The sequence below is a fragment of the Neodiprion pinetum genome, chromosome 3, assembly GCF_021155775.2.
Source record: "Neodiprion pinetum isolate iyNeoPine1 chromosome 3, iyNeoPine1.2, whole genome shotgun sequence".
Taxonomy (NCBI): domain Eukaryota; kingdom Metazoa; phylum Arthropoda; class Insecta; order Hymenoptera; family Diprionidae; genus Neodiprion; species Neodiprion pinetum.
The window spans coordinates 6,387,427-6,414,575 of record NC_060234.1 but is presented as its reverse complement, the minus strand read 5'-3'; the positions used below and the strand labels follow the sequence as shown (position 1 = coordinate 6,414,575).

The 27,149-nt window shown below is 39.3% G+C and overlaps 1 protein-coding gene across 6 annotated transcripts in view; it reads right to left on the bottom strand.

The window, feature by feature from the left end:
• Nucleotides 1–4,672: 4,672 nt before the first annotated feature.
• LOC124213529 (uncharacterized) overlaps nt 4,673–27,149 on the bottom strand; it is a 34,871-nt gene continuing 12,394 nt past the window's right edge. Inside the window, exons 1-4 of one of the 6 annotated variants that reach the window (XM_069134047.1) lie at nt 20,798–21,348; nt 16,755–16,862; nt 11,590–16,456; nt 4,673–11,385 (exon numbers count right to left, since the gene is read on the bottom strand). In XM_069134047.1, the coding sequence (XP_068990148.1) occupies nt 8,126–11,385; nt 11,590–16,369 (8,040 nt within the window). In that variant the 5' untranslated portion in view covers nt 16,370–16,456; nt 16,755–16,862; nt 20,798–21,348 and the 3' untranslated portion in view covers nt 4,673–8,125. Of the gene's footprint in view, nt 16,457–16,754; nt 16,863–20,797; nt 21,349–27,149 lie in introns of those variants that run through there. The other 5 variants (XM_069134049.1, XM_069134050.1, XM_069134048.1 and 2 more) reach the window with 5 other exon arrangements.

Sequence of the window (27,149 nt, the reverse complement as noted above, 5' to 3'; positions counted from 1 at the left end):
TTTACTATTTTACAAAAATATTTGTTTCTGGAGGTGAAAATTCTCACTGGTGCGCATCCGCATGGAAGCTTACTTAGGCTAAGGCTGTCGTGAAAGCTATTCTATCTCAAAGCGAAACAAAGAAAAACAGTTAAACCGTCTGAGGTGTTTCAAATATAACGAAGAGAAAAATCGGAGGCTTTTAGGTGCATGATATAATAGTGAATGATGTATCACTCTGTTCATTTCAGCATTCAAGGGCAGAAGGTGTCGAAGATGTGACACACGCGTGATTATTATAGTGTAAATGATACTGAACAGAGAAAAAGTATGATTTGTCAACATCGTTTTATTATGCAGTCAGGAGATTGCTGTTTAAAAATTTAAGATAATCTAGGATTTCAATTATTCAGCTGATAAAAATCATGGATTTTCTTAATTTTCTGGACAGCACGCTCTTGGTTACGAAGGCAAACCTCTTCGACGAATATTAATTTATCGGTGCTTGGTATTACATAATCTATAGTAATCACATGCACGAATCCTGAGCATAAGATCCGTTTAGACTGGTGTTATTTAGTTTCAAAAAAATTATACATAATCAAGTCGATATAATGTATCGGAGAAATAATCCCAGCATTATTCAAAATCGTCAATATTTTGACCAAAAACCCAGAAGGGTAGTCAGCCTCGCTTTTTTCGAGCAAAAAATATTCCGTCTCGGACATCGAAAACAACGTAGGACCAACAGCATAAACTGAAGCGAAAACTCTTGCAACATTGATTACAAACTGGCTACGGTCTTTCTTTAAGAATAATACGCTTCTTCTCAAACATAGTATTGTCGGTACTGCAACTTGTCTGTGATGCAAACTGTTTTTTCACAAGCCTTCAAAGCGGATCACAAATACGTATTTTTACTCAGGTTTGATGGAGTTCGATATCCTTTTACATTGAAGTCCAAGAAAATTCACAAACAAATATAAAATGAGACAGAAATGGATTTGAGAAGAAGCGTTCATCGTCGTGGATATCTTTTTGGAGACAACGATTAAAGATTCGCAAGTAATTTACAAGCGTTCGTTTTCCTGTACATCATATAACATTTTCTCTTTCATAATTCAAATCTTCGCAATGAAATGGAAGGTTTTCTAGATTATATGTATAAGTAAGAATAAGTGATAACTCAATCGTGACGGCTGGTGCAAGAAATCTGAAAACATTATAAAATGTATACATGATACAATGGAAAGAGAAAAACAATCAAGTCAAATTTGAACGTCAGTTTATTTTGACTACAAGGCATTGCAGGTAGAGAATACACAAAGGGAATCACAAATTATCTGAAATCCGCAGTTAATTGGGACGGAAAGCTGCGATAATCTGCCATTCTATTACAGCCGTGGGACGTTTCGCCGCAACGACTCCAAGAGTCTAGTGACTATAAAAGTACAATAAATGCAACTCCACAGAAACTGTAAAAGCGAAGAGATTAGCCCTTTTCCTCTTCAGTGTTTTCCACGGTGCGTAACGCACAATGAGAGTTAGTCATGGCCTGCGTTTGATTGCTTTTAACCCTGAGGGTAAAATCGATTTCGGTGCAACAGCATGAGTCGTCCAAGTACATTAGGGTTATGGTATGGATATGCAAATGAACAAATTGATTTCGAATAATAATATACATTTATCGATAACAATTCGATGCAACCTTAGACGCTTTCTAAATTAGGTATTAAACGATGTTGACATCGTGGAAAAAGTCATTCCAACGGATTTGTTGACAAAGATTTCATGCAGTAAGACAAGCCAAAATAGAGTATAATTGAGAATCTAATAAATGTTGCACCATTTTGAAATGATTTGATACGAAGCGTCGGTTCTGTTAATAAGTCCGGTATTTTTTACGTTTGTATTTATAAATTGATCTTTGTACCTGACAAATGTGATAATTTAACAAAGGTTCTAACGCATACTTGTTACTTTATACGGATCCCACTAACAATTGACGAGTTGAAAGCATCGCACGAAACAATGAAGAATAACTTGTAGGGCAGCTTCTTAAATTCTGCTAAACCTTTTTCCAGGTGTAGATTAACTATCAGACGTCTTTGAACGGCATCGAACCATCAGGTGCAAGAACGCAGCTCTTGGTTCTCATCAGGAAAGATTGAAGAATTTGTCCCTCGCCTTTGGGCAGCCGACAATCTCGGTCGGCTCCTCGAGATGCTCTAAAGACTGCTACAATATCCTCAGCATCGAATTCATCTCCATTCGAGGGTTATTCGTCGTGTAAAAATTAAACGCGACGCTGAGTACCTGGCCAGATGAATATTTGAGGACGAAAGTCAGACAATTTCCCACGACGAGTTCCCAGAGCTTATCTATCAGTTCCGAAAAATCTTGTTCTGTAAGACCTGCAATCAAACACCCCTGCAGGTTAGCCTCCAAGCAAAATCCGTCCATGATGATATTTTATGATGTCGAAATCGTTAAATACTTGATTCTACAACATTGTACCGATATTGATTCTGATCAACAATTAGCAATGCCGATAGGTACTGAATTGACTATTGAACGATTGACAATCTATTGCAGTAGCAAGTAATGGGGAAATATTCTCAATGAAATCAGTCATCGTAGAACGTAATCAACCACCTTATATTATTTACCAATTTTGAAGCATTTCGAATGAAGTATCGATATCTATTTTTGAATGTAATTTCAATATTTACTTATTTCTTGCATCGAGAGTGCTAGAATTTGTCTACTATTGGCTCACCAACCCCTCAAACTTGTCAGTTCACGTTCATTTCATGAAAAAGTCCGACGGCTTTCCGATCAAGAGATTCAAAGCATGTACTCACGAGATAACGTCCCAGTTGTGAGAGTCGTTCAGCTTCTCGATGTCGTAGAAATCGAAATCATCGGTCTTCAATTTCCGCAGCATCTCGCCCATGTTCTCTCCATTAACGAAGTGGGATGTTCCAATACGTCAGCCCTGGTCGCAAAGTCTGCCGATGGTGTTGATGGAATTCAGAGAGTTCCACCCAGCTCGTGAAAAAGGTTGGAAAAAGGACTCGGGAAGATGCGGCACGGGAGATTTTGGTAGTCCCGGAGAAATATGGTTGAAAACGCAGTGAATTAAAAATTAAACTCTCAGTATAATTGAAATGTCTTTTCTCATCAGCATCGCTCGGGATCTGATATCGCTGGAGTGAAATCTGTCTGTCAGTTTCTTCGTTTTCCAGTAGCGGAATGGATTCGGTGACCATCACACGTGGTATCATATATGGAGCAAGAATAGCGCGCAGTTGAGATTCAATTTGCAGACCGAAGACGAGTCTTTAGTCGCCCCGAAGGAAATGAGAGCGTGTAACAGATTATATAAGTGACCCTAGCCGATGAAAGTCTAAACTATAAAGTTGTTTACAGAGCTCATTATATTCGGTCAGAGTGCGCTTTTTTTCCAATTTATAGCATCCAGACTTTATTTTGGTTAGAGAAAATGCATTTTGTTCTGTTTTAACAACAGAAATGTATTCCTTCACCCTTTATTTACCTGCGAAAGCTCTTTGAACTTTGAACGGAGCACGACCGCTTTATCAACGGCTAGGGATGTCACGACAGCTCTTTTGACTTGTGCACGATCAACCTGGTGTCCTCAGATCGTAATTTGCGAATCCGTCCTCCCCTCGTGAATTGATGTGTCTTCGACCATTCATAATTACCGGTACGATAAATCTTAGGAGTATTTTGGAGGACGCCAAGTTGTTATCACGTTATTTCTAGAGCGCAGCACTTGCTAAACAACGTTCTTTTTATTTTCAGTTATTATTTATTAGATATTTCTGTTTTAGCATTTGTTAAAGCGCACAGCTGATGTGACGTCACGATGGCTGCAGCGCACAATTCGTTCTCAATCGGGTAACGACTGAATATACCAGGCAAACTTTTACATCAGTATGGATAATTGATCAACATGATCTTCTTAAAGGGTCTCCAACCTGTAAAATGACCTAATGTGCACAATCGAAGCAATTTTTTTAGGGATCATTCATACAACACAATTTCTGAGTTCCGGGTATTCGTTCGCTTCTTTTGAACGTGAAAATATCAAAACTTGAACATAGAATTTTCGGTAATATTTTGAAAATTTTCAAAACGTTGGAACGTGATGTTCCGTTTGTTCAAAATGTTGAAAGAAATGGAAAAAAAATAGAAGAACAATCCGACCCATCATAGGGGTGTCGAAATAATCCGGATGTTAAATAAGATTTTTGAGAAGTTTTCAAGATTTTTCAAAAAGATCAATTTTTAATATGGGCATGAATAATCATAGAAAATCAACGGCTGGAGGGAAAAGTTTGATGAAATTCAGGAGTCCTTTTCGAGGCCGTATAATCGTATGAAAAATCGTGACGCGAATCAAAAATGGTGGGGATTTTTCATTTTTCGAGGGGACATGGAAAACCCCGTATGTAATGATTGACCGACTGCTCAATACATGCTAACAGTTAAAGTCCGTTATTTCAACGTTGCTAGATACGGCGCTATGAATATGTATACTTGATCCTTTCCCTTTTCCAAAATTCATCGTTGGCGGGTGGGGCGCTGGGAAATGTTCTCTTCTTTCAAAAAGACTTTTTTATAGTTACTTATTTGATGGTCAGGTTGTAGATAATATAAGACACGATTATATAAAACGAGCACAATGATTTATTCGATAGACACAGAGAAATTGCTACGATTAACAAAAGGTGCGACTTATGATTATGGTCGAAGTTACCGGAATACGCGACGAAGATTATGAGTTGAAGGTTTCAGAACTACAGAATTAAATGCACTAAATGCACCAAATACCACTGTGTGCCCTGAGGTGAGGTTCCTTCTATTCCTCGAGGTAAGAATATCACTATCAAAATTTGCACCAGAGCCAAATCGTCGGTAAGTAAGTTAAACGATTTGATAAAGTGTATACCGGGCCACGCGAGGTCTTCTGCAAGCGCTAGGACTGAAAGTACCTCATGGTAGAACAGTTCCTTGTCCAAGGAAAGTAATCAATTTTGTCCACAACTCTGAGGTTTTAAATATGGTCTCACACCTTGAGTGACTAAATCACGCGAATTTAATATTCACGATATTTACTTGTTGCTGATGATTCGAATTTAGACTGAATAGTTGATCGATATGGACTCGACCAAATGGTGTCCAATCGATGATTGCTCCTTGTTAACAAACTTTGGTTCAGGGTAGAGATGATGACTTGTCATCCTTTCCTATTCCCATAGTTTTCGTCTTGCGATTCTTTGCCAGGGAGCTAAGAGGGGATAGTTTATGTTATCTGCTATACTGATCGGACTCCGAATATGACACCCCTGTACCTCCCTGTCGATTCATCTAGTTAACTTGTACGAATTAGCATATGCGTATGGCCCGAGTCATATACCGGGACAATCTCTAGAAACTATACAGTCAATGCGCATGTGCAGGTTTTATCAGCTGCTCGGGTAGGCTAGCCACTCCGAGTTTCAGCTGTCAAACTCTGTTTCTGGCAATTCTTTGTTGCGTCGGTTGAATGTTTCCCGATATGGACCACGGTATTGCTGAACGATACTATACTTTTTAGACAATTCACGCTACGTAAAAATAAACAGCAACATAACCTCAATCCGCGGTTTTATGCGCGAGAGATTTACAGCTCTCGAGTCTTGTTTCATTTTGTGTATGTTGGCCCCCTGCTCAGCAGGCGAAAAGATCGCTGCGGGGCGATTTCACCGACCAATGAGATTGAATTATTTGGCGCATGGGCATTGACTGTATAGATTGAGAGATTGTCCCGGTATACGCAGCGATATACCGCGTTGTTTTCCGGGCTGAATTAAAATGTTATATAATGTTACTTTCTTCCAATAAGTCGGATTCCAAATTTTATAGAACAGAGTATTTAGTCATATCACGGGCCATTGCTAGAAACGATTACTACATGTTCATACGTGTAGCTTCTCATATCTTATAATAGTAACCTATAACAGTGGTTTAATCTTATGAGGTGTAGTTTTTTCATAATTATAGTAGCAGTTCAGTACGGTAGTAAAGTCTTTGGTTATATTGGACAGTGAACCGACTTTTCATGTCACGGGTATGGCACTGGGTTCATGGTCTGTTCTTAGAATAACTGAATATACTTGGCTGGAGCATTAAGTATACATATGAAGGAGCCATCCACAACGGCGACGTCACGATATCCGTTTGCATTTTAGTCTACGAGAACCTGTCATCAAAACTTCAAGGGGGAATAATTGAGATTATCATTTCAGATGCAAGTAAACACTATAATTTGTTTGATAGCGAATTCCACTCACCAAACTGATAATAACATCAATTTCAACCGCAATGATAAACGGCCCAATGGCTGAAAGTGAATATCAGAAAGTCCATATTTCAGGACAAAAAACACCCCTAAGTGTTTCAACAGGATGCGTGATCCAGAGGGCCGATACTCCCTTACAATTGTTTAGACCATTACGCTGTTATTGAGGTTGTTAAAGGTTTCTCGATAACAAAGCCCAAGTTTTATGTGCACAAACGAAGGTGCGGATATGGCATGGAGCCGACAACCCAAATTTTTCTCTCATGGCATCCCGGCCAAAGCCGTTTCAATTCGATAGATCAGGTGACCCTGAACCTATAAACGTGGATTTCCGATATTGTGCGCGCAGTGTTCCATCAGAGTGCATTTTGAAAAATGTCTACAAATCTGGACTAAGCGTATCATAGCATCCCGTCTGATTTCAGGAATCTACTTGGATGATGGTCCTGAGATACCGAGCCTACTTTTTTCGGGCGCCGTTAGCGTAGCGCGTTCCTAGGAAACCGTTACCAAAGAAAGAGGCAATGAAAATCATATCAAATTCCTATAATTGAATTGAATTTGTCTAATGCAAAGAAGTCAATTTTGAGAAAACGGTCTTATCGCCTCACATAAGAGCTTCGAAAATGTTAACGAACTTTACCGACCGGTAACACAGCATCACTTCTGAAAACTGTTGGACATGATAAAACGAGTTGCACAGATGTAGAAAAAATTCACGTCAGACATATTGAGTGCAGCATCTGATTGTACTGGACACTATATGCGGTGTTAGAAATATCTGAAAACAATATTTTGGAAATATCGGCAGCCATAAGAATGATTTGAAACAAAATTTAACGGGGATGCTACGATACACTTAGGTAAGATTTATTATCACCTTTGAAAATTCTCACAGATCAGACGCTGAGCGCAAAATGTCTCCAAGCCAGAGTTTTAGAAATAAAATAACAAAATATATCTACATTTTCAAGATCAGACAGGATATGAAAATACCGGCTACCAATTGTTTTGACATGATAGGAATGGCCCTCCGCAAAGCTGCTAAGTTTTCGACAGTAACTGCCAACTTTGTCTTGTTAACAGTCATCTAATCTATGGATTTTATACGCTTTTAGCCGGGATGCTATGAGATATGATTTTGATCGTTGGCTCTCGTACTATTAGGAATAAAATGAAATGCTTCATTAAAGAATATCACGCGCAACGGATTGACTTCAACGGATACCGTTGCTGATCTCACGATTAATTTAAGTAGACATGTTTGAGAATTAAAATCCACATCTAGGACATGATTCCTGAAAAAAACTTTCGCCGTCAATCATGCTTATTCGTATTGGCTGAAAACCTCACGACGTTTGCGTCGACCGTAACAAGTGTGAAGGCCGTAGATGCATGAATAACATTAATTTAACAGATGACGAGCATACAAACGATTTCTTCAGCATATATCGCCTCGTTTTCTACACATCATGCTTTGCCATTTTATTTCCACACTTACTCAGAAAGTTTGATTTTTGAAGCCTGTTGAGCATGCTCCATAGGGCGTCACGTTTTCAATTCACGAAGCAATCAAAAAGTTCCATTTCACACATTGGGGCTTTCTTTAGCGTGTGTGCACTCGCGAATAATCTAATTTTATGCACCGTGTGATTGAGTGCGAGCTACTTATATCCTATTGCGTACACTGCCAGTGGCATTTTCGTTGCTTCTCAAATCAAACTTTCCATTGTGGGTGGTGGTGAGAATTGTATGTACACATGCGGACGGGCCATATCAAATTCGTGTTGACGCAAGAATATCTAAGTAATTGTATAGAGCAGCCACGTGCTGCAACGTCATTCCTGAATCGTCCCGTACGTTGACGTCGCAACATCGGTCTTCCACAAGCCACTTTAGCACATCTGAGCTACCACATTCAGCAGCTATGTGCTGCAACGTCATCCCTAAATTATCCCGTACGTTGACGTCGCAGCCTCGGTCTTCCACAAGCCACTTTAGCATATCTAAGTTATTACATTCAGCAGCCACGTGCTGCAACGTCATCCCTGAATCGTCCCGTACGTTGACGTCGCAACCTCGATCTTCCACAAGCCACTTTAGCATATCTAAGTTATTACATCCAGCAGCCACGTGCTGCAACGTCATCCCAGAATCATCCCGTACGTTGACGTCGCAACCTCGGTCTTCCACGAGCCACTTGAGCATATCTAAGTTATTATATTCACCAGCTATATGCTGCAACGTCATCCCTGAATTGTCCCGTACGTTGACGTCGCAACCTCGGTCTTCCACAAGCCACTTTAGCACGTCTAACTTATTACATTCAGCAGCTATATGCTGCAACGTCGACCCCATATTACTCCATACGTTGACGTCGCAACCTCGGTCTTCCACAAGCCACTTTAGCACATCTAAATTATTACATGCAGCAGCCACGTGCTGCAACGTTATCCCTGAATCATTCCGTACGTTAACGTCGCAACCTCGGTCTTCCACAAGCCACTTTAGCATATCTAAGTTATTACATTCAGCAGCTAAGTACTGCAACGTAATCCCCGACTCATTCCGTACGTTGACGTCGCAACCTCGGTCTTCCACAAGCCACTTTAGCACATCTAACTTATTACATTTAGCAGCTATGTGCTGCAACGTCGACCCCATATTACTCCGTACGTTAACGTCGCAACCTCGGTCTTCCACAAGCCACTTTAGCATATCTAAGTTATTACATCCAGCAGCCACGTGCTGCAACGTCATCCCTGAATCGTCCCGTACGTTGACGTCGCAACCTCGGTCTTCCACAAGCCACTTTAGCACATCTAAGTTATTACGTGCAGCAGCCACGTGCTGCAACGTTATCCCTGAATCATTCCGTACGTTAACGTCGCAACCTCGGTCTTCCACAAGCCACTTTAGCATATCTAAGTTATTACATTCAGCAGCTAAGTACTGCAACGTAATCCCCGAATCATTCCGTACGTTGACGTCGCAACCTCGGTCTTCCACAAGCCACTTTAGCACATCTAAGTTATTACGTGCAGCAGCCACGTGCTGCAACGTTATCCCTGAATCATTCCGTACGTTAACGTCGCAACCTCGGTCTTCCACAAGCCACTTTAGCATATCTAAGTTATTACATTCAGCAGCCACGTGCTGCAACGTCATCCCTGAATCATCCCGTACGTTGACGTCGCAGCCTCGGTCTTCCACAAGCCACTTTAGCATATCTAAGTTATTACATTCAGCAGCCACGTGCTGCAACGTCATCCCTGAATCGTCCCGTACGTTGACGTCGCAACCTCGGTCTTCCACAAGCCACTTTAGCATATCTAAGTTATTACATCCAGCAGCCACGTGCTGCAACGTCATCCCAGAATCATCCCGTACGTTGACGTCGCAACCTCGGTCTTCCACGAGCCACTTGAGCATATCTAAGTTATTATATTCACCAGCTATATGCTGCAACGTCATCCCTGAATTGTCCCGTACGTTGACGTCGCAACCTCGGTCTTCCACAAGCCACTTTAGCACATCTAACTTATTACATTCAGCAGCTATATGCTGCAACGTCGACCCCATATTACTCCGTACGTTGACGTCGCAACCTCGGTCTTCCACAAGCCACTTTAGCACATCTAAATTATTACATGCAGCAGCCACGTGCTGCAACGTTATCCCTGAATCATTCCGTACGTTAACGTCGCAACCTCGGTCTTCCACAAGCCACTTTAGCATATCTAAGTTATTACATTCAGCAGCTAAGTACTGCAACGTAATCCCCGAATCATTCCGTACGTTGACGTCGCAACCTCGGTCTTCCACAAGCCACTTTAGCACATCTAACTTATTACATTTAGCAGCTATATGCTGCAACGTCGACCCCATATTACTCCGTACGTTGACGTCGCAACCTCGGTCTTCCACAAGCCACTTTAGCATATCTAAGTTATTACATCCAGCAGCCACGTGCTGCAACGTCATCCCTGAATCGTCCCGTACGTTGACGTCGCAACCTCGGTCTTCCACAAGCCACTTTAGCACATCTAAGTTATTACGTGCAGCAGCCACGTGCTGCAACGTTATCCCTGAATCATTCCGTACGTTAACGTCGCAACCTCGGTCTTCCACAAGCCACTTTAGCATATCTAAGTTATTACATTCAGCAGCTAAGTACTGCAACGTAATCCCCGAATCATTCCGTACGTTGACGTCGCAACCTCGGTCTTCCACAAGCCACTTTAGCACATCTAAGTTATTACGTGCAGCAGCCACGTGCTGCAACGTTATCCCTGGATCATTCCGTACGTTAACGTCGCAACCTCGGTCTTCCACAAGCCACTTTAGCATATCTAAGTTATTACATTCAGTAGCTAAGTACTGCAACGTAATCCCCGAATCATTCCGTACGTTGACGTCGCAACCTCGGTCTTCCACAAGCCACTTTAGCACATCTAAGTTATTCCATGCAGCAGCCACGTGCTGCAACGTTATCCCTGAATCATTCCGTACGTTAACGTCGCAACCTCGGTCTTCCACAAGCCACTTTAGCATATCTAAGTTATTACATTTAGCAGCTAAGTACTGCAACGTCATCCCCGAATCATTCCGTACGTTGACGTCGCAACCTCGGTCTTCCACAAGCCACTTTAGCATATCTAAGTTATTACATTCAGCAGCTAAGTACTGCAACGTAATCCCCGAATCATTCCGTACGTTGACGTCGCAACCTCGGTCTTCCACAAGCCACTTTAGCATATCTAAGTTATTCCATGCAGCAGCCACGTGCTGCAACGTTATCCCTGAATCATTCCGTACGTTGACGTCGCAACCTCGGTCTTCCACAAGCCACTTGAGCATATCTAAGTTATTACGTTTAGCAGCTAAGTACTGCAACGTAATCCCCGAATCATTCCGTACGTTGACGTCGCAACCTCGGTCTTCCACAAGCCACTTTAGCATATCTAAGTTATTACATGCAGCAGCCACGTGCTGCAACGTCATCCCTGAATCATACCGTACGTTAACGTCGCAACCTCGGTCTTCCACAAGCCACTTTAGCACATCTAAGTTATTACATGCAGCAGCCACGTGCTGCAACGTTATCCCTGAATCATTCCGTACGTTGACGTCGCAACCTCGGTATTCCACAAGCCACTTCAGCATATCAAAGTTTTGGAATACAAAATCCACGTGCTGCAACGTCATACCGGAATCGTCCCATACATTGACGTCGCGACCTCGGTCTTCCACAACCTGCTTTGGCATTTTTGACACCTTAAATTTAGCAAATGTACGCTGCCACGTCATCCCTGAATCGTCCCGTACGTTGACTTCGCAATTTTGGTCTTTCACAAGCCAGTTCAGCTCATCTAAGTCATCATATCCAATAGCCACGTGCTGCAACGTCATCTCTGAATGATCCTGTACGTTGACGTCGCGACCTCGGTCGTCCACAACCTGCTTTGGCATTTTTGACACCTTAAATTCAGCAAATATACGCTGCCACATTATCCCTGAATCGTCCCGTACGTTGACTTCGCAATTTTGGTCTCTCACAAGCCAGTTCAGCACATCTAAGTTATAATATCCAGCAGCCACGTGTTGCAACGTCATCCCTGAATCATCCTGTACGTTGACGTCGCAACCCTGGTCTTCCAAAAGCCACTTTAGCATATCTAACTTCTGAAATTTAGCAGCTATATGCTGCAATGTTTCACCCTTGTCATTTCGAGCGGTCATGTCAGCTCCTCCCTGATCTGCCAATAATTTCAGAACCATCAAATTTCCTCTCATAACAGCCAAGTGCATTGAAGTATTCCCTGCAGAATCGGTAACATTGACATCAGCCTTGTGTTCCAGCAACCATGTCAGAGCTGCTCTTTCAGCTTTAGCTAATGTGCTCTGGCATCTGTGTAGCGGCATGTTCTTAATCACTTGATTTATCAGAGTTAGGTCAAAAAATGTGAACTTTGCGTTAATGAACTTCTGTGGATCTGAGGAATTCTTTGCAAGCCAAGAAAAGACGAATTCCATGATCTCGTAATTGCCTTCCCTCGCAGCAATCTTCGAAATCGGTCCGTAGTATCTGCTGGATACGTATACCTCCCATTCTTCCGTAGAGATAGGAGCGTCGAATATCGAGTTTACTGGCGGTTCGGATAATAGATCGTTAAGGAAGGCACGAATCACTTTACATTCTGTTTTTTGCAGAATTTTAATCAAAATAAACTCTTTTAACCGCTCAGTCGACTCATTCGCGTCCGATTTTTTGAGGCTATGAAACAAATAACTGGCCACGAAATATTCTAGAAAAGTTCTATGAATGAAACGCACTCTCTGATTGATTGTACTTGTCACGATGCCCATTCGTTCATCACCGCGTCTTATCTCAGCAATCGATTTATTCACTTTGACAATTTCCTCTGCAGATAAAGTCCACGTTTCTGATTTTTTTTCTTGGAGAAACGTGTACATAGCTAATCGCCGATGGTTCTCTAAAAATTCTGCTCTCAGTTTCTTGGCATATCCCCGTACCGCAAGGATGGTGGGGTCAACTTTCAACTTTTCTTCGCAGTGTATTTCAAACATTCTGTCAAAAAACATACGGTACAGATCAGCCAGTTTAATACAATCTCGCCCATCCGATTCGAAACCATCACGATTAACCACTGAAACCGTATTGACATTCTCGTGAGCGAATATTTCTCCAATGAGCTGAGTTTGCAGTGCAATACCAGCGAATTCATTGAGCCTATCAGAGACTGCATTTCCAATTTCCTCCAACACTATTCCAGCACGTGTTTTCAGTGTTTGCAGTGTTTCGTCAACTTGATTGCATACGTTCCTCCAATACCTGACTAAGAAATCGATTTGATCTTCTCGAGAAAACGGTTCCATTGCGTAAGAAAATGTCTGAAGCGTACTTTCTAATGCACTTGGCATTTGGGGTCTTGTGGTAACGACCAATTTCACTCCTGAATATTCTTTTAATGCTTTCAGCATTTTTATTACTGTTTCCGTGTACCGAGGACTTATTTCATCAAAACCGTCAAAAAGTAAAGCCACGCTACCTGGTACCTTGATAAGATATTTCAGAATCACTCTTTCCATTTCAGTCTTGAGTTCCAAAAAATCGTTGACGAGGAACTTGGTCACGCTCTCCTCGTCACCCGCTTTCACATTGCATTCGCTTTTTTCTCTCGCCAACGCCTCTGTATAATCGTTCAAATTAATACGGATCACCCACATTTTGGGGTTATTCTCTTCCATCTTCGTCGTAAAGTGAGTTAGAATTGTTGTTTTTCCCATGCCCGCGACATCAGAAACAATTACGGGCCCCACATTCTGAGCATTTAGTTCATCAACTATTATATTGCTGGCTGCGCTTTTACATACCGCACACCGGTAGTTACAATCAAAATTTCTTCCTAAGTCTCTGTACTTCAGCAAAGTATCGATACTACCATTCGATCGTATCCATAGTAATCCTCCCTCTCCCCACATAAGCCAGTGAACGTTTTGGCTTGGATTTGCGTTACATAGCTCTTCGAATCGCGTCTCCTCTTCACCACTGTTCAATTCAACGAATCTACGTTGCTGTTTCAAGGAATGAATTCGCTGAGAAGATCTCATTTTTCCATGCGCCCTTTGGTTCTGTGAGAAATTGAGGTCCACGTGCCCGACGGCGTAGATCTCGGAAGTCAGTTCAGACTCAAAGACGTCGGCCTTGATGATAACCCGCCGATGAAATGTACGATTCATGAAATAATTTTTTATAGAACCCAAACCTTGCGGGGCAGAGCCTATTTTTATATTATTCCTGCCACGGATCAGCTTCTCCAACGTTGTGGAGTCGATGGCGTCTCTGAAGTTTTTAAAACCGTTCGGATCTACATTTTCCGATTGTTGAATTCGCAATAACTTTGTGAAACTCATGTTTTCTTTTCGATCTTGCAAATTAACGAGCTGTTTGTTCAATAGTTTCCTCTGTGACTCGTCTGTAAGGTCATTGAAGCCTAAATCACAGTGAATCTGATAACAGTTTTCGAAACGTAACTCCGTGCTTGTAACAAAAATCAGCCTCTTCATCTCATATCCTTTATCCGTCATAATTTCGTTCAAATCTTTGTACAGTATACCTAAGTCCCGAAGCTCCTGATCATTGCACCCTTCAGAAACGACAACCAGCAAATGATACCGGTCCTTCATTCGAAATACATCTATTACATGTTTTCTGATACTGGGCAACAAGAGCTCGTTCAGCCGTATAATTACACTTTTATGTTCTCCGTGAAACTCGGGTGAATTCTTGATCTCTCGGTGAACTTGAATGGCTGCTATCAGTGTTCCCTCGGTTGCGACTAAATTACAAGCGGCATTTTTCTTTCCTGTATCTTTTGTCAAATTGTTTAAATACTTCACCAACTCCTTATTTGCTTCTTCGAAATACATGCCGTAATTTTCAAGCTGCTCCGGGTATTCCGAATTCAATCCCGACAATTTCAGCGTTATAATTTCATTTACAGTTTTATCGAGAAATTCACGGACGTCATCCCCTGATTTATATGAACCTTTTTCGTAAAGAAACCATTTCTCCATCTCTCTTTGGAAAGACATGGTAACTGAATCAGCACATAGTACATCTAACATGCAATCTTGAGCCAACTCTATTTTTAATATTTCGTCCAGTTCATTTTCGTCCGGCTGTTTCACCGCAACCGTCAACTTCTCGAGGAAACATCGGATTTCTTCTACGCTGACGTCACTGTCATGAAACTTCCTTAAATTTCCGATTTCAAAATGATATTTACTGAGATCGGCGAATTTTTTTTTTCCCATTTTGTTTCGCAGAGCAGTTCTCAGTTTCGGTATGTCCCCAGGCAGCTCGTCATCAGACATATCGTTCAAAAACTCTGACTTGAATCGAATCTTGTCGGTAGTTTCTTCAATCAATACATATCTCAACAAAGTGTCGATGTTAGTTACGATATTGGGCGCATAGGCTTTTCCTTTGTCTTTCCCAGAGACTTTTTCTGGCGACGTTTCTATTATGACTAGTTTGTTATCGTCGGCAGAATCCAATAATTTTTGGAATTCCGCGGGTAACTTTTTCAGATTCTCGAGTACGCAGTCCGAGACGAAACTATCCGAGAATTTGAGAGACTTTTCCTTTATATCATTCCAAATCTCTTCTTGGTTCACATCATTTTCCGGGTGTTCAGTTTGTTGCAAATACTGACGAAAAAATTTCTCGCGGAAATTTTTCGCCCCATCGGACAATGGTTCCCCTTTAATAAAAGCGTCGGAAAATTTCTTTTTCTCCACATTGATAACTTCCTTTGTCAGTATGTGACGATATTTTTTCAGAATTTCGTTGTCAACCGTCAACTTTTCCCCATTGAGAACTTTCGCAGCCAACGTCTGAGCCAGATAGTAAGCTTCCGATGCTAGCTTTTCATAGATCATAGATGGTCCTTTACTGTCGAACTTGTATCGTCTGTTTCCGTTGTTTGGGTTTTTGAAATCCAGAAAATCGTCATTTGGTTCATCCTGTATCAGCTTAATCCCTTGAGATTCGAGTTTCTTTGCATCTAGATCTACGGTAGTATAAATTATGAAATCTTTCAAATCGCCCTGACTGAAAACGGGATGTCTTTTTATCTGACGGTAGGAATCAAAGTATTTCCTCAAGTCGAAGACATCATTCCTGAAAAGGTCCAGAGCACTGGTCAGCGGCGAATCATGCTGTCTATGTTTGGCCTGAAGAAATCGGTAAGCCTTCTTACTATTGGTGTCGTCGTCGCATTTAAACTCAAGCACGAGATCATCAAAGTTTCCCGCCGCCATCATTTCGGTCGCTAAACGAAACTTTAGATCTTTCCGTAATCCGCGGATCATGAAGAGCATTAGCACCTTCAGCTGGTAAAGAAAGCCTATCAGACTCCCCTGCCCGCCCCGTGCTTCATACTCATCATCTACGACGTTTGGCACTTCGCCGTTCGCGTTGTTGGGTTTCATACCGGAAATTTGATTTCTTCCGTCAGTTATAAATTTTTCATCAGTGGTTGTCAAGACTTGAGTTCACATCAATCGTCAATGATTATCCTGAAAAAAATTATCCATAAATCAGCGAAGAAGCCTGCGTTGAAGCGTGTCTTTCATTATCAGTATTCGGGTGCCTTCCTTAATATGATCACTTGCATTAGTGAAATATTTATTTCGGATGAAGATCATCGGCTGGACCGTAAATATTATATTATATATATATAAATCATGGTTGCATTTTCTCGCAATGAATCAAGATTTTGATATATTGCAGAGAAACAATCAGGTATGACAGTGAACACGGTGGACTCTGAATACAGTTGATTCATTGAAAGTGAATATATTTAAGAAATGTTACCTTCTAACAGCTCTTGTTCCTCTGTCACGGGTATCTCCCTCACAATGAGCGTTCCTGCCTGTTGTCAATTGTGACGATTTCCGATCACGGCAAAAACGGGGGTCGAGTCTAACGGAAAAATTGACCAAATATTAGGTTTTTCTTCAACATCTGGCATCATTGTAACAAACTTATGAAAAATATATCTTGCGTACGATTCATGAGAATAGTTCTAGAAGAAAAACGGTGGCGCGACCTTATCTCGGATGCACTGAAATTCATTTGACACTAAAATGCAGGGCAAACTGATCGAACGTATTTGGTCAACACGTTCAGTGAACTGCAATATTTTCTTTCTCTAAATGCAAGAGAAAAAAAAAGTTTCGAGGGTGTGCGATTCGTCGCAATTGCATGGTATAATAATGTAAATTTTTTCTCAGATAGAACACTCATCACCACTGAAATCTCGCAATTGCAGATTTTTTTCAGCATTATTACTTATACAATAAAATATCCACTGAGAACGTGTCCGAAACACACCTATCTCAACCGGGGAAATCCACCCTGTTGTCGGCACTGGGTAGAGTTTGATTTAAAACTTTGAAACATTAGGCCTTTGTTTTTTAATTCTGTGAAATTTATTTGTGAGGTATGCTTGAAAAATTCGTCAATACCCTCATGTTGGCATATTTCACTTGACATGTCATTTTAGGTACCTGAAACTGAACTAAATTCTATTACTCCCGACTCAATCATAAAGTTGACTTTCTTTACCTGAAAAGCGGAATGAAAGTGACTTATTATTCCCTCTGTACTTTTTTCACTCATCCCTGAGATAAAAAATAGCAGTTTTGTCCCGCGTTCTCAGGAAATATGATCATGACGCAAATCCACGTTAGTGGGAAACATGAGGTCACATTACCTGCTATTTAGTTTGACAGTTTTTCTGGGTTTCTCTCTCTCTCCTATCCAACTCAAACCCTTCCTCTATCTTTGTATTGTTATAAGCTTTGAATAATATTAGATCAGGTTTCAGACTGATAGATCGTACCCACACATAAAAGAAAAACACTTTGAAGTAAATAATGTGGCCAGAGCTGATTCCGGAATAAAATCCCACGTATACGTAACATAGAATAAGAGTCGATCATTTCCAGGGCTTGCGTTGACTGAGCTTTCACATGTTAAAAAATAAATAAGATTGCCGCGTAAACGCATATTATTGTATAAACGGTCCTGTTTTAGACTTTGAACTGCAAACGCGTATTTCCAATAAAAGCATCTTTCTTGCGTGTTTTATTTATACCTCTTTGATCACTTTTTCACGCTCAACGAACCCCATCATTTTGTCTAATCACTCCCGAGAGAGTAGCTATAAGTATGTATATAGTCTCACAAGCTACATATCGACGCTCTGAGTAGAAAAGTGTCTGGCTCCACATTTCTCGAAAATCGTTGATTTTGGGTTTTCTGCTGATGAATATCATGCTTCATATGTTCTGAACTTGGTAAGCGCGTAATTTGAATTTTCGAGTTCGAAAACTTGCCGCATGTAAACTGTCTATCCGTAGCGCTGAAATCTTCACAGTAAGAAAACTGTCTGACTCCACTAAAATGTGCAAAGCTTTGATTGTTGAAGTTCTCGTGGTCTATTTATTAACCTTTTGGTTTTGTTAACCACAATATGAGAGAAAAATTATTGAACAACGAAATTTTTATTGCAATTGGAGGTATTTAATAATATATTACTAGTCAATCCTTTATGAGATTAAAAGTATCATTTATCCAAAGTTAGAGGTCGCGTTTATCCTTATTGTTTATAAACAGTTGGAATTGACGACAGAAAAAAAAAAGAAAAAAAAAATGAGAGGATTACAGTTCAATGACGAAATTGATGAAGGACAAGTAGCTTATTTGATTTATAATCAACAAAAAAATATCACTGATACATCAAGAAGTGATTTTCAGAGATTTTAAATCATTTAATGAAATAAAGTTTTTTTCCTCAGTACGTCCAGGAAACAGAACAGGTGATCCAGTTGTCACTCACACAAGAAGAATAAAATATTCACCCGATGGTAACATTCGCTATAAATAAAAATTTTTGGCTGAATGGGCTTTAATCCTTGGAAGAAAAAGAATAAAAACATGTTTGACCTTTGATTAATTACCAGGACTCTATCTCGCCAGACTTGAAATAAAAAAAAAATCATCATGATTGCCAAGAATTGAAGAAAACATAACCGATTGACTATCGTCAATTTTGTGATAATCTTCCTGGCGAAAAATAAAAAAGGTTATTGCTTTCTAATTTGTATTAATTTATAATTCGATTATAAACTATGAAATATGAGCTTGTTATAAAATATCAATTTTAACTAGGAGTTAAGACTAATACGACCAAATATATATATACAATACAATATAATATATATATATATATATATATATATATATATATATATATATTAGGGTGGGCCAAAAAAATCGACTATTTTTTTTTTCACTTTATACTCCGAAAACTTGGTTGGTAGAGACCTGAAAAACATTCTCTCCAAGTATAAGCTCTTCATTTTAATGGGAAGGTCCTCCGCCTCCCAGTTTTCTATTTTTTTCTTATGGTGAGGAAGAAAAATACATATCTTGGTATCTACTATTTATAAAAAAAAAATTCGTCTCATATTTTCATAGGTAATTGAATTTTCTACAGAAAAGGTCGCCTACAATTTTTTTGTATACTTCACTGTTCGGAAGTTATTGAAGGTTAAAGTTTGATCATTTTGAGGTAGATGTCTTTTTTTCTTATAAATTTTATAACTCTTTAACGGAAAGTCATTATAATACGCGCAACTCATTGTTGTGTCGGAAATTTACTGCTCTACAATAATGGACTCTTACGATCAGTCGATTGAATTAACCGTTCAGAAGATATTCACCGTCAAACTTCAATGCGCACTATTTTTAACAGTCTTTTGTTATTAATTCAAACAATTTCAATTCATTTCACGAGTTTCGGGGAAATTTGTACAAATTTCAGTTTCTATGAACATGAAAATGTTTTAATCGTTAATTCTCGTTTTTTTTTTTTTTAGACCCAGCCATGTTTGGGTACATCGAAACAAATAATTATTGCACAAGTTTGACGGTGAATATCTTCTGAACGGTTAATATAATCGACTAATCATAAAAGACCATTATTGTGAAGAACAGGGTCTACTTCCCCTTAAGCCACAGAAAAAGAAAAAAAAAATGTAACAATCTACCCCAGGGCCGTAACTTCTTGCCCCGGACCGGGGTAAGATTTGACAGTCTGTTCAAGTTTAAAAAAAATGCATATCTCAAGAACGATTTGCGATATCCAATAAGTTCTGTTGCAGAATTAATATTTGATAGTAAACCTAACGCCGCATCAATTAGGGATGAATTCGTATTTCTACATTGTGCGAAATTTCATTTCTTGTGAAAAGTGTTACTTCAAGCCCCGGTCTCCCCTAAATCAAAAAAAAAAAGATATGTATCCCTTTCTTAGAGTAAATGAACGAGGAAAACTTGTAATAAACTTTAAAGAAAGCAAACAAACTGATGGTACTTCTAGATATTGCGTTCTACAACAAATTTTGTTTGTAGTCTGATCCTGGTATCTTTGTAAATAAGTTTGTCTTTTCGTTTAACGGAATATTTCTTATAATAGAGTAATAAGCCGTTTCAACTTGAATTCGTTTGTTAGATTTTTGTTTCTTTTCTTTTGAAGTCAATAACGTGGCCAGAGTTGAGTCGGAAATGAACTCCTACGTATATAACTCAGGAATAAAATTCGATTATTCCCTGGGATAATTTGTGCCCGCGAGAATACATTTACCTTTTATTCCTCTTCGAAATAATATACTATGTTATGTGAAACCTGGATAGGCTAGCCAGACTGGAATCTCAAGAAAGTGAAGCGTATTTTACTCTTAATTAATGCGAGATGATAAATCCGCATAAAGCTCTTCAATCGTCGCCGTGAAATTACAAACAGCCCGCTTAATATGCGCCTGAGAAACAGAATTAGCAGAAATACATACCACGTGAAATTCCCCTGCCTCTGTCGTACGCTTGGAAATGAACGCCACTCGGTTCAGCGAGTCCAGTAAACTGTCAATCTGTTCGATCGGCGATCCGTTGTCACGTGCGTTCTCAAAAAAAAAAGAAAAATCCCATAGATTTTTGGAAATTTAATCAAACTCAATCAAGTATCTTGCTCAGCATGAAAACGAGAAGTTGTAGCCGTCACGAGAACAAGTCTGACAATGAGAGCGAATGAAGGAAAAGGCTACGTTCTGACGAATACATTATTGCGATAAGTACACCCCCCCTCTCTTTCCTGCGGTAGGACTCACCCAGATTTCATCCGGTAATGAAACGGAAGTCTTTGCGAGGCGCCGCGTTTTTTCCAATGACGCAAACTCGTGGGTTTTCACCACAAACGCGAGAAAGAAAGATAACAAAGAGAACGATAACCGATCGTCGTGAAGTACAATGTAGAGAATTTACATTATTCAACTTTATAGATTTGCGGAATAATTTGATGTTCTGGAATTTAACGCACTAGGAAATTACACTGACATGAATATCGTTTTAATTATAACTTGCGCGTGTGATTAGAATTACGCGATAATATTTTAAACACTAACATATGTTAATAATTGTCCGCCGCGATCTCAGTAATGGTAATAAATTCTCTCAAAGAGATACAATGTACAAGACCATGTATCTCTCTCTTAAATAAGACCGCCGAATACCGCTGTCTTCTCGTTTTACAAAAATAACAACAATTATCAGGTATTTATGCGATAACGAGTATTTGGGAACCTCACTTTAACTACTCAAATATAATACTTCGTCTATTCCTTCTAGTATTTGAATTGAAATCATTATTCCATACAAGATCCTTGAATTCGAATCATTATATACGCGAACTGCAGTTTTATTTCTGTTCACGCGACAACGTCACCTTCCTGTTCAACGGGAAGCGGTTATTATCGCAGTAAAAGATAACATAATCACGGTTTCAAGTGCACGATGGTCTGACTTTTGTTTCTGCGATTCGTTCTCTTCTAAAATTTCAATAAGAAAAAAATGTTATAAATGGAAAATTCCGTGTGACGCCGGTACAATTGTGAATCAATGCGAATTTTCGGTACTGAGGCAGTTCTCGGTAATGAAATCGTAGATTGATTCTTATGTTGGCGAGTAAATGTACTACGCTTGATTCAAACGCATTTGGTGTAAAATAATATTGTACGTAAGCGCGTAAATAACAATAATATCACGTACCGTACAAAATCATTTTTGTTTTTTCTTCTGTCACGTATTATATGTCAACAGTTTTTAAAACTTTGAATCTGATCCCCTGAAACATTTGAGCAGCCCTGTGCATCACGTTTCTCTTCGAATTCCGCAAGCGACTCTAGAATATCTAAGTTATTGTATGGACCAGCCACGTCCTGCAACGTCCTCCCTGAATTATCCCGTACGTTGACTTCGCAACCTCGGTCCTCCACAAGCCATTTGAAAAAAAAAAAAAAAATAACATCATGATTCACAAGAATTGAAGAAAACATTACCGATTGACTATCATCAATTTCGTGATAATCTTCCTCGCGAAAAATAATGAAGTTAATTGCTTTCCAATTGATATTAATTTATAGTTCGATTATTTATTTTAAAATGTGAGCTTGTTATAAAATAATAATTTTAACTCGAAGTCAAGACTAATTCGACCAAATAGTACAATATATCTATATACTTTGCCAAATTTTCATGTGATACTAAATATTTATAATTTCGTTGAATATAAGTTTCGTCGATTATTGAAGAAGTATTATAATTCAATCATAATTATTGTTACTGATATCCGATCTGGTAAAAAATTTCAATTTCATAAATGTATGATATTTCAACTGATTTAATTGTTAATTCTAACTGTTATCTACTTTCAAAATTTTAGAACGAATATTGTACAACTCCCTATATATTTTTAGAATTTCAAAACGATAATGGTCGAACCCCAGAAAGTGCTACTAAATGACACAATTGTAATACGCCGATATATTTTTACGCATGTACTGAACACCAAACGCATTGTTAACAATACTACATATTTTTTTCATTCAATCTTACCATTTTTCTATTTGCAAAATGTTTCTTGGCTCTCCTGAAAAATTCACGAAGATGGAGTTGGACAATTTGCTTATTACAGCGTCGATATTCTTTACATTGAACAAGGTTTAGTCATAGTATTTCTAATGTGAACGAGACATGACGAAAACACTGCTCTATGGTTTAACGAACTCAGTCAACAATTACAACGAAAAATAAAATTTCAGGTAAAAAAAGACAAAAGAACAGAAAGAAGAATTGTTAGTGTGGAGAAGGCCAGTAATACGAACCACAATAAATTATGAATTCATTTTGAAAACGGATGGTAGTATGTATATGTATATAAAAACGGCGTGTCTTGATACGGTGTACGAATGAGCAGATGATTGAATGATATTTTGAAACAAGAATTATTATTTCAAATTTCATGTATACCAATTCGTTTACTTACTCGTTATTTCTGTAGTAGGGGAGACCGGGGCTAGAAGTTACATGGGAAGGTTGTTACAACGGTCATTAGTTATAAACTATGGAAGATGGTGCCACGGTTTAAACTAAAAAAGCCATGTTCTAACGTAAGAAACAAATTTTGCGCCGCTACAATAAGTACGTGTAGTGCTACAAGACTGACACGTAAGTAAATATTTATAAATGTTTTACTTTTGGTCCGCCATCCATAATAATGATTTTAGTAGTATAGTGACAGGTTTTATTCTATCATCCCACACCGAACACTTTCCAAGATTATACAAATATGTGACGTAATATTTTAGACGCTATACGCATGATTTACGTCACGTTTAAGCTAATTTTCTGGATAAAAAAGAGTTAAATGTCCGGCTAAAAAACGTATACCATACCGTAATGAGACGCCCGTTCGGACATCCGAGATACGGCTTGTGAGCGTACCATTTGCGACTCGTGTACGTATAATTATGTAGTCTTCCCATCTCAATACGTAGCTTTATCTAATAAACACCACTTCCATACGTATAGTGTACGTAGTATTGGAGATGTGGTATGTCTAACACACCGGAAATTATCCAACATTGTATATATATTGGACGTGATAATTTAGTCACAATACGTCTCATGTACGTAAGTAAGAAGCATATTTTTTAGATAAAGAAGAGCTAAATGTCCGGCTATCATACGTATAGCGTACTGTAATGAGACGTGCATCACGACGTCCAAATTACGGATTGCGAGCGTACCGTTTGCCACTTGTGTACGTACATGTACATAGTGTTCTTATCCCGATACGTCGCTTTATGTATCAGGCACTAATTCTATACGTACAGTGTACGTAGTACTGAAGATGCGTTACGTCCGCTATTCGAAGATCAGAGGTATAGTCTTAGATATCGAAGAGCTGAATCATCGGCTCGGATACGTGTACCGTACGATAACGAAACATTTATCCTAATGTATGAGGTACGAATTTCGAGCTTTCATTTACCAATCTTCTACGTACAGCGTATGTAGTTTTCCCATACCAATACATCGATTTGCAGTAGATGTTCCAATACCATACGTACGGTGCACGTACTACTGAAGATATGGTACATCTTCGTTACAAACATTAGAGGTATAATCTCAGTTAACGAAGGGCTCGACGGCCGCTTACGATACGTATGCGAAACGATGACGAGGTATCCATTCTTACGTAGAGGACATAGATTTTGCGTATTCCAAGGACCAAGTTGATACGTTTGTGAAGGATCAGTGACCAGGAGGTAGATTGAAGAATGACGAAGGTCTTGTCGGAATCCGGTCAGGTATAAAGATATGTTCAATTAATGGGCTAACGATCATGTTTGCTTTTGCGACGTTTCGGCCAATTTCGCAAATTTCATACATATCACGACCAATGAAATCACTTAGTGTCGAGTTATGTCAGAAAATTGATGTAAAAGGATAACGCCTACCATTTAATGCGGCTCTTACGGAATCTGCACGACAAATTCAGAAATACTACTACACGGAAATGGAAATAAAAATTATGTGTAACAGTAAGTAACAATTACCATGTTTGTTATTCGACGTCATAGAAATAGGATTAAAATATAATTGGTAGTTGATGTTGGGAAAACTTGAATGCTTATTTATCGAACTTGAGGTTTTAGGTACAAAGACAGGGCGTCGTCATCTCTGCCAAAAATGTTCATTTGATAAATCACAAGAGGTTACGACCGAATTCAACACGTCATTTGTTATATGATCCATTTTGTGAATTCGCGAGAAATATATAAAAAATTACGTAATGAATTACAACAGCACGCCTCATCAAATAAATTAGATCAAGAATCACATACATTCGACTATGTGATTTTTGATGTAGTATATCTGATGATTCGCATTTCTGCGATTCATTCCGTGATTTTTTATATATTTTTCCCGAACTTACAAGATGAATCGTGTAATGAATTACGTGCCGATTTCGGTCGTAACATCTCAAGATTACTAAACGCATCGCGTAAATCATTGCCGTATTGTTCCAATTACAAGTTGACCCTAATTTGAGTTTGATTTCGAGTTCCAATTATCAGATATCGCGATTTTATAACCAAATACGAGATGTGCATAGATTTCTACGACTGGTCGAAATTGTGCAGAATTGCGTTTCATTTTCTCGTAAAAACTAGCCTAACATATCACTTATAATCAAAGCACTGCATGTATACATAAATCAATGAATAGACTTATACGAGTAAATTTTCTCAAACGTTTCCTTCAATCGGGAATGTGTCATTAGAGCGACAAATGAAGAAAGTAACAGATTTAAACAGAAGGTAACAGTTTTCCAATAATTTTAACGTCCGCATTTCATCACTGCCAAGTCTTGTACTACAATTTCGATTGGCTTCAATATATATTTATTCAAGATGGATATTCAGGGCTCATAGCAGTCTGAGTGGTTAAAAAAAGTGACAAAAGTGACGACAATTATTTGAAAAGTGACCATCTAGTGATAAAAAAGTGATTAAAAAGTAACATATTTTGGAAAAGTTATAGATGTAATTTCAGAGTATATGGTTTACACCCACCTGTCTGTCCGTTAGGGTGGAGCTAAAATGTAAGATTTTCTAAAGTTGATATGGCTGGGTGTGGAAATGCTGTGGGTGCGCTTGCAAGTATAGAAAATTTTTTGCCGCACCGCAAAAGTTGGGATTTCCAGCTCCAAAGAAAAGGTAGAGGGAGAGGGCGAGGAAGAGGGAGAGGGAGAGGGAGACGAAGAAGGAGACGGAGCGGGAAAGGGAGCGGGAGACGGACGGAGACGGAGAGGGATAATTTTCAATTTATCGATCAACCGGATCTTCAAAGTTTGCTCCGGAGTTTCGTCCGGAGAATTGTCTGTACCTGCACGTGCCCCCACAACTTTTCCGCACTTGGCTGTATCGTTTTTTAAAAATTTCGCATTTTCGCTTTACCCTAATAAAAAAGTTACAGGCAGTAAACAAGAAGAAAAGAAATTTCGCAGTTTATAAAAGTGAGTTAAAAAAGAAGTGAAAGTCAGAAAAGCGACACACTATGAGCCTTGAATATCTGATCGAGGATTATGAGCTTTCACACATATTTCTATCAAGGTTAGCAATCGAGTTTGAAACTGGTTTCAAATTACGGTACGTAAGAAAGCCTCACTGCAAGCTATCATGCAAATCATATCCTTACACCTAATGATCAAGCAGTCGCCAGTTTCTAAAAAGGGACGTCGAACTTGCACAACCGGAGCGTACTTCTTGAAAGCTGTGGGTTCTATGGCCAAATATGTATTATTCCAAGCAGAGGAAATGCGAATTAGTCATCGGAACTGAAATTAAAGAATCACGTATTATAGTATAATTTTATGATCCCCTGATTTAATTTAAGGTGGACTAAGTTGATCTTTGGCTCTTACCGTACCGGCTCGTTCAAGCCCTCAGTTTTCCGCTACTGGGTTTCTACTAGCGCTATCAGCCTGTCGTTCTGCAGCACGGCGCATCCAGTCTTGAACATGGCTTACAAATATGTATCGCTTAGGACGAGTAAATACTCTACCCAATGCCTCTGCAATATGATCCAAACATTACTTAGGCACAGTTCAAATATTATGTACCGCTGTTTCTAGCTATTTTCTGAACAAATTACAATTTCGATTCTGATGAGATACTTAACTGTATAAAACAATAAAGATTTCCATGCGCCGTATTGTTAGTTTTGATTCATCAACGTTTGCCCAGTCGTGAAAAGTAGTAGCGTTGTCTGTAAAGATTCGGTCAAGAGATCGTCGTACAG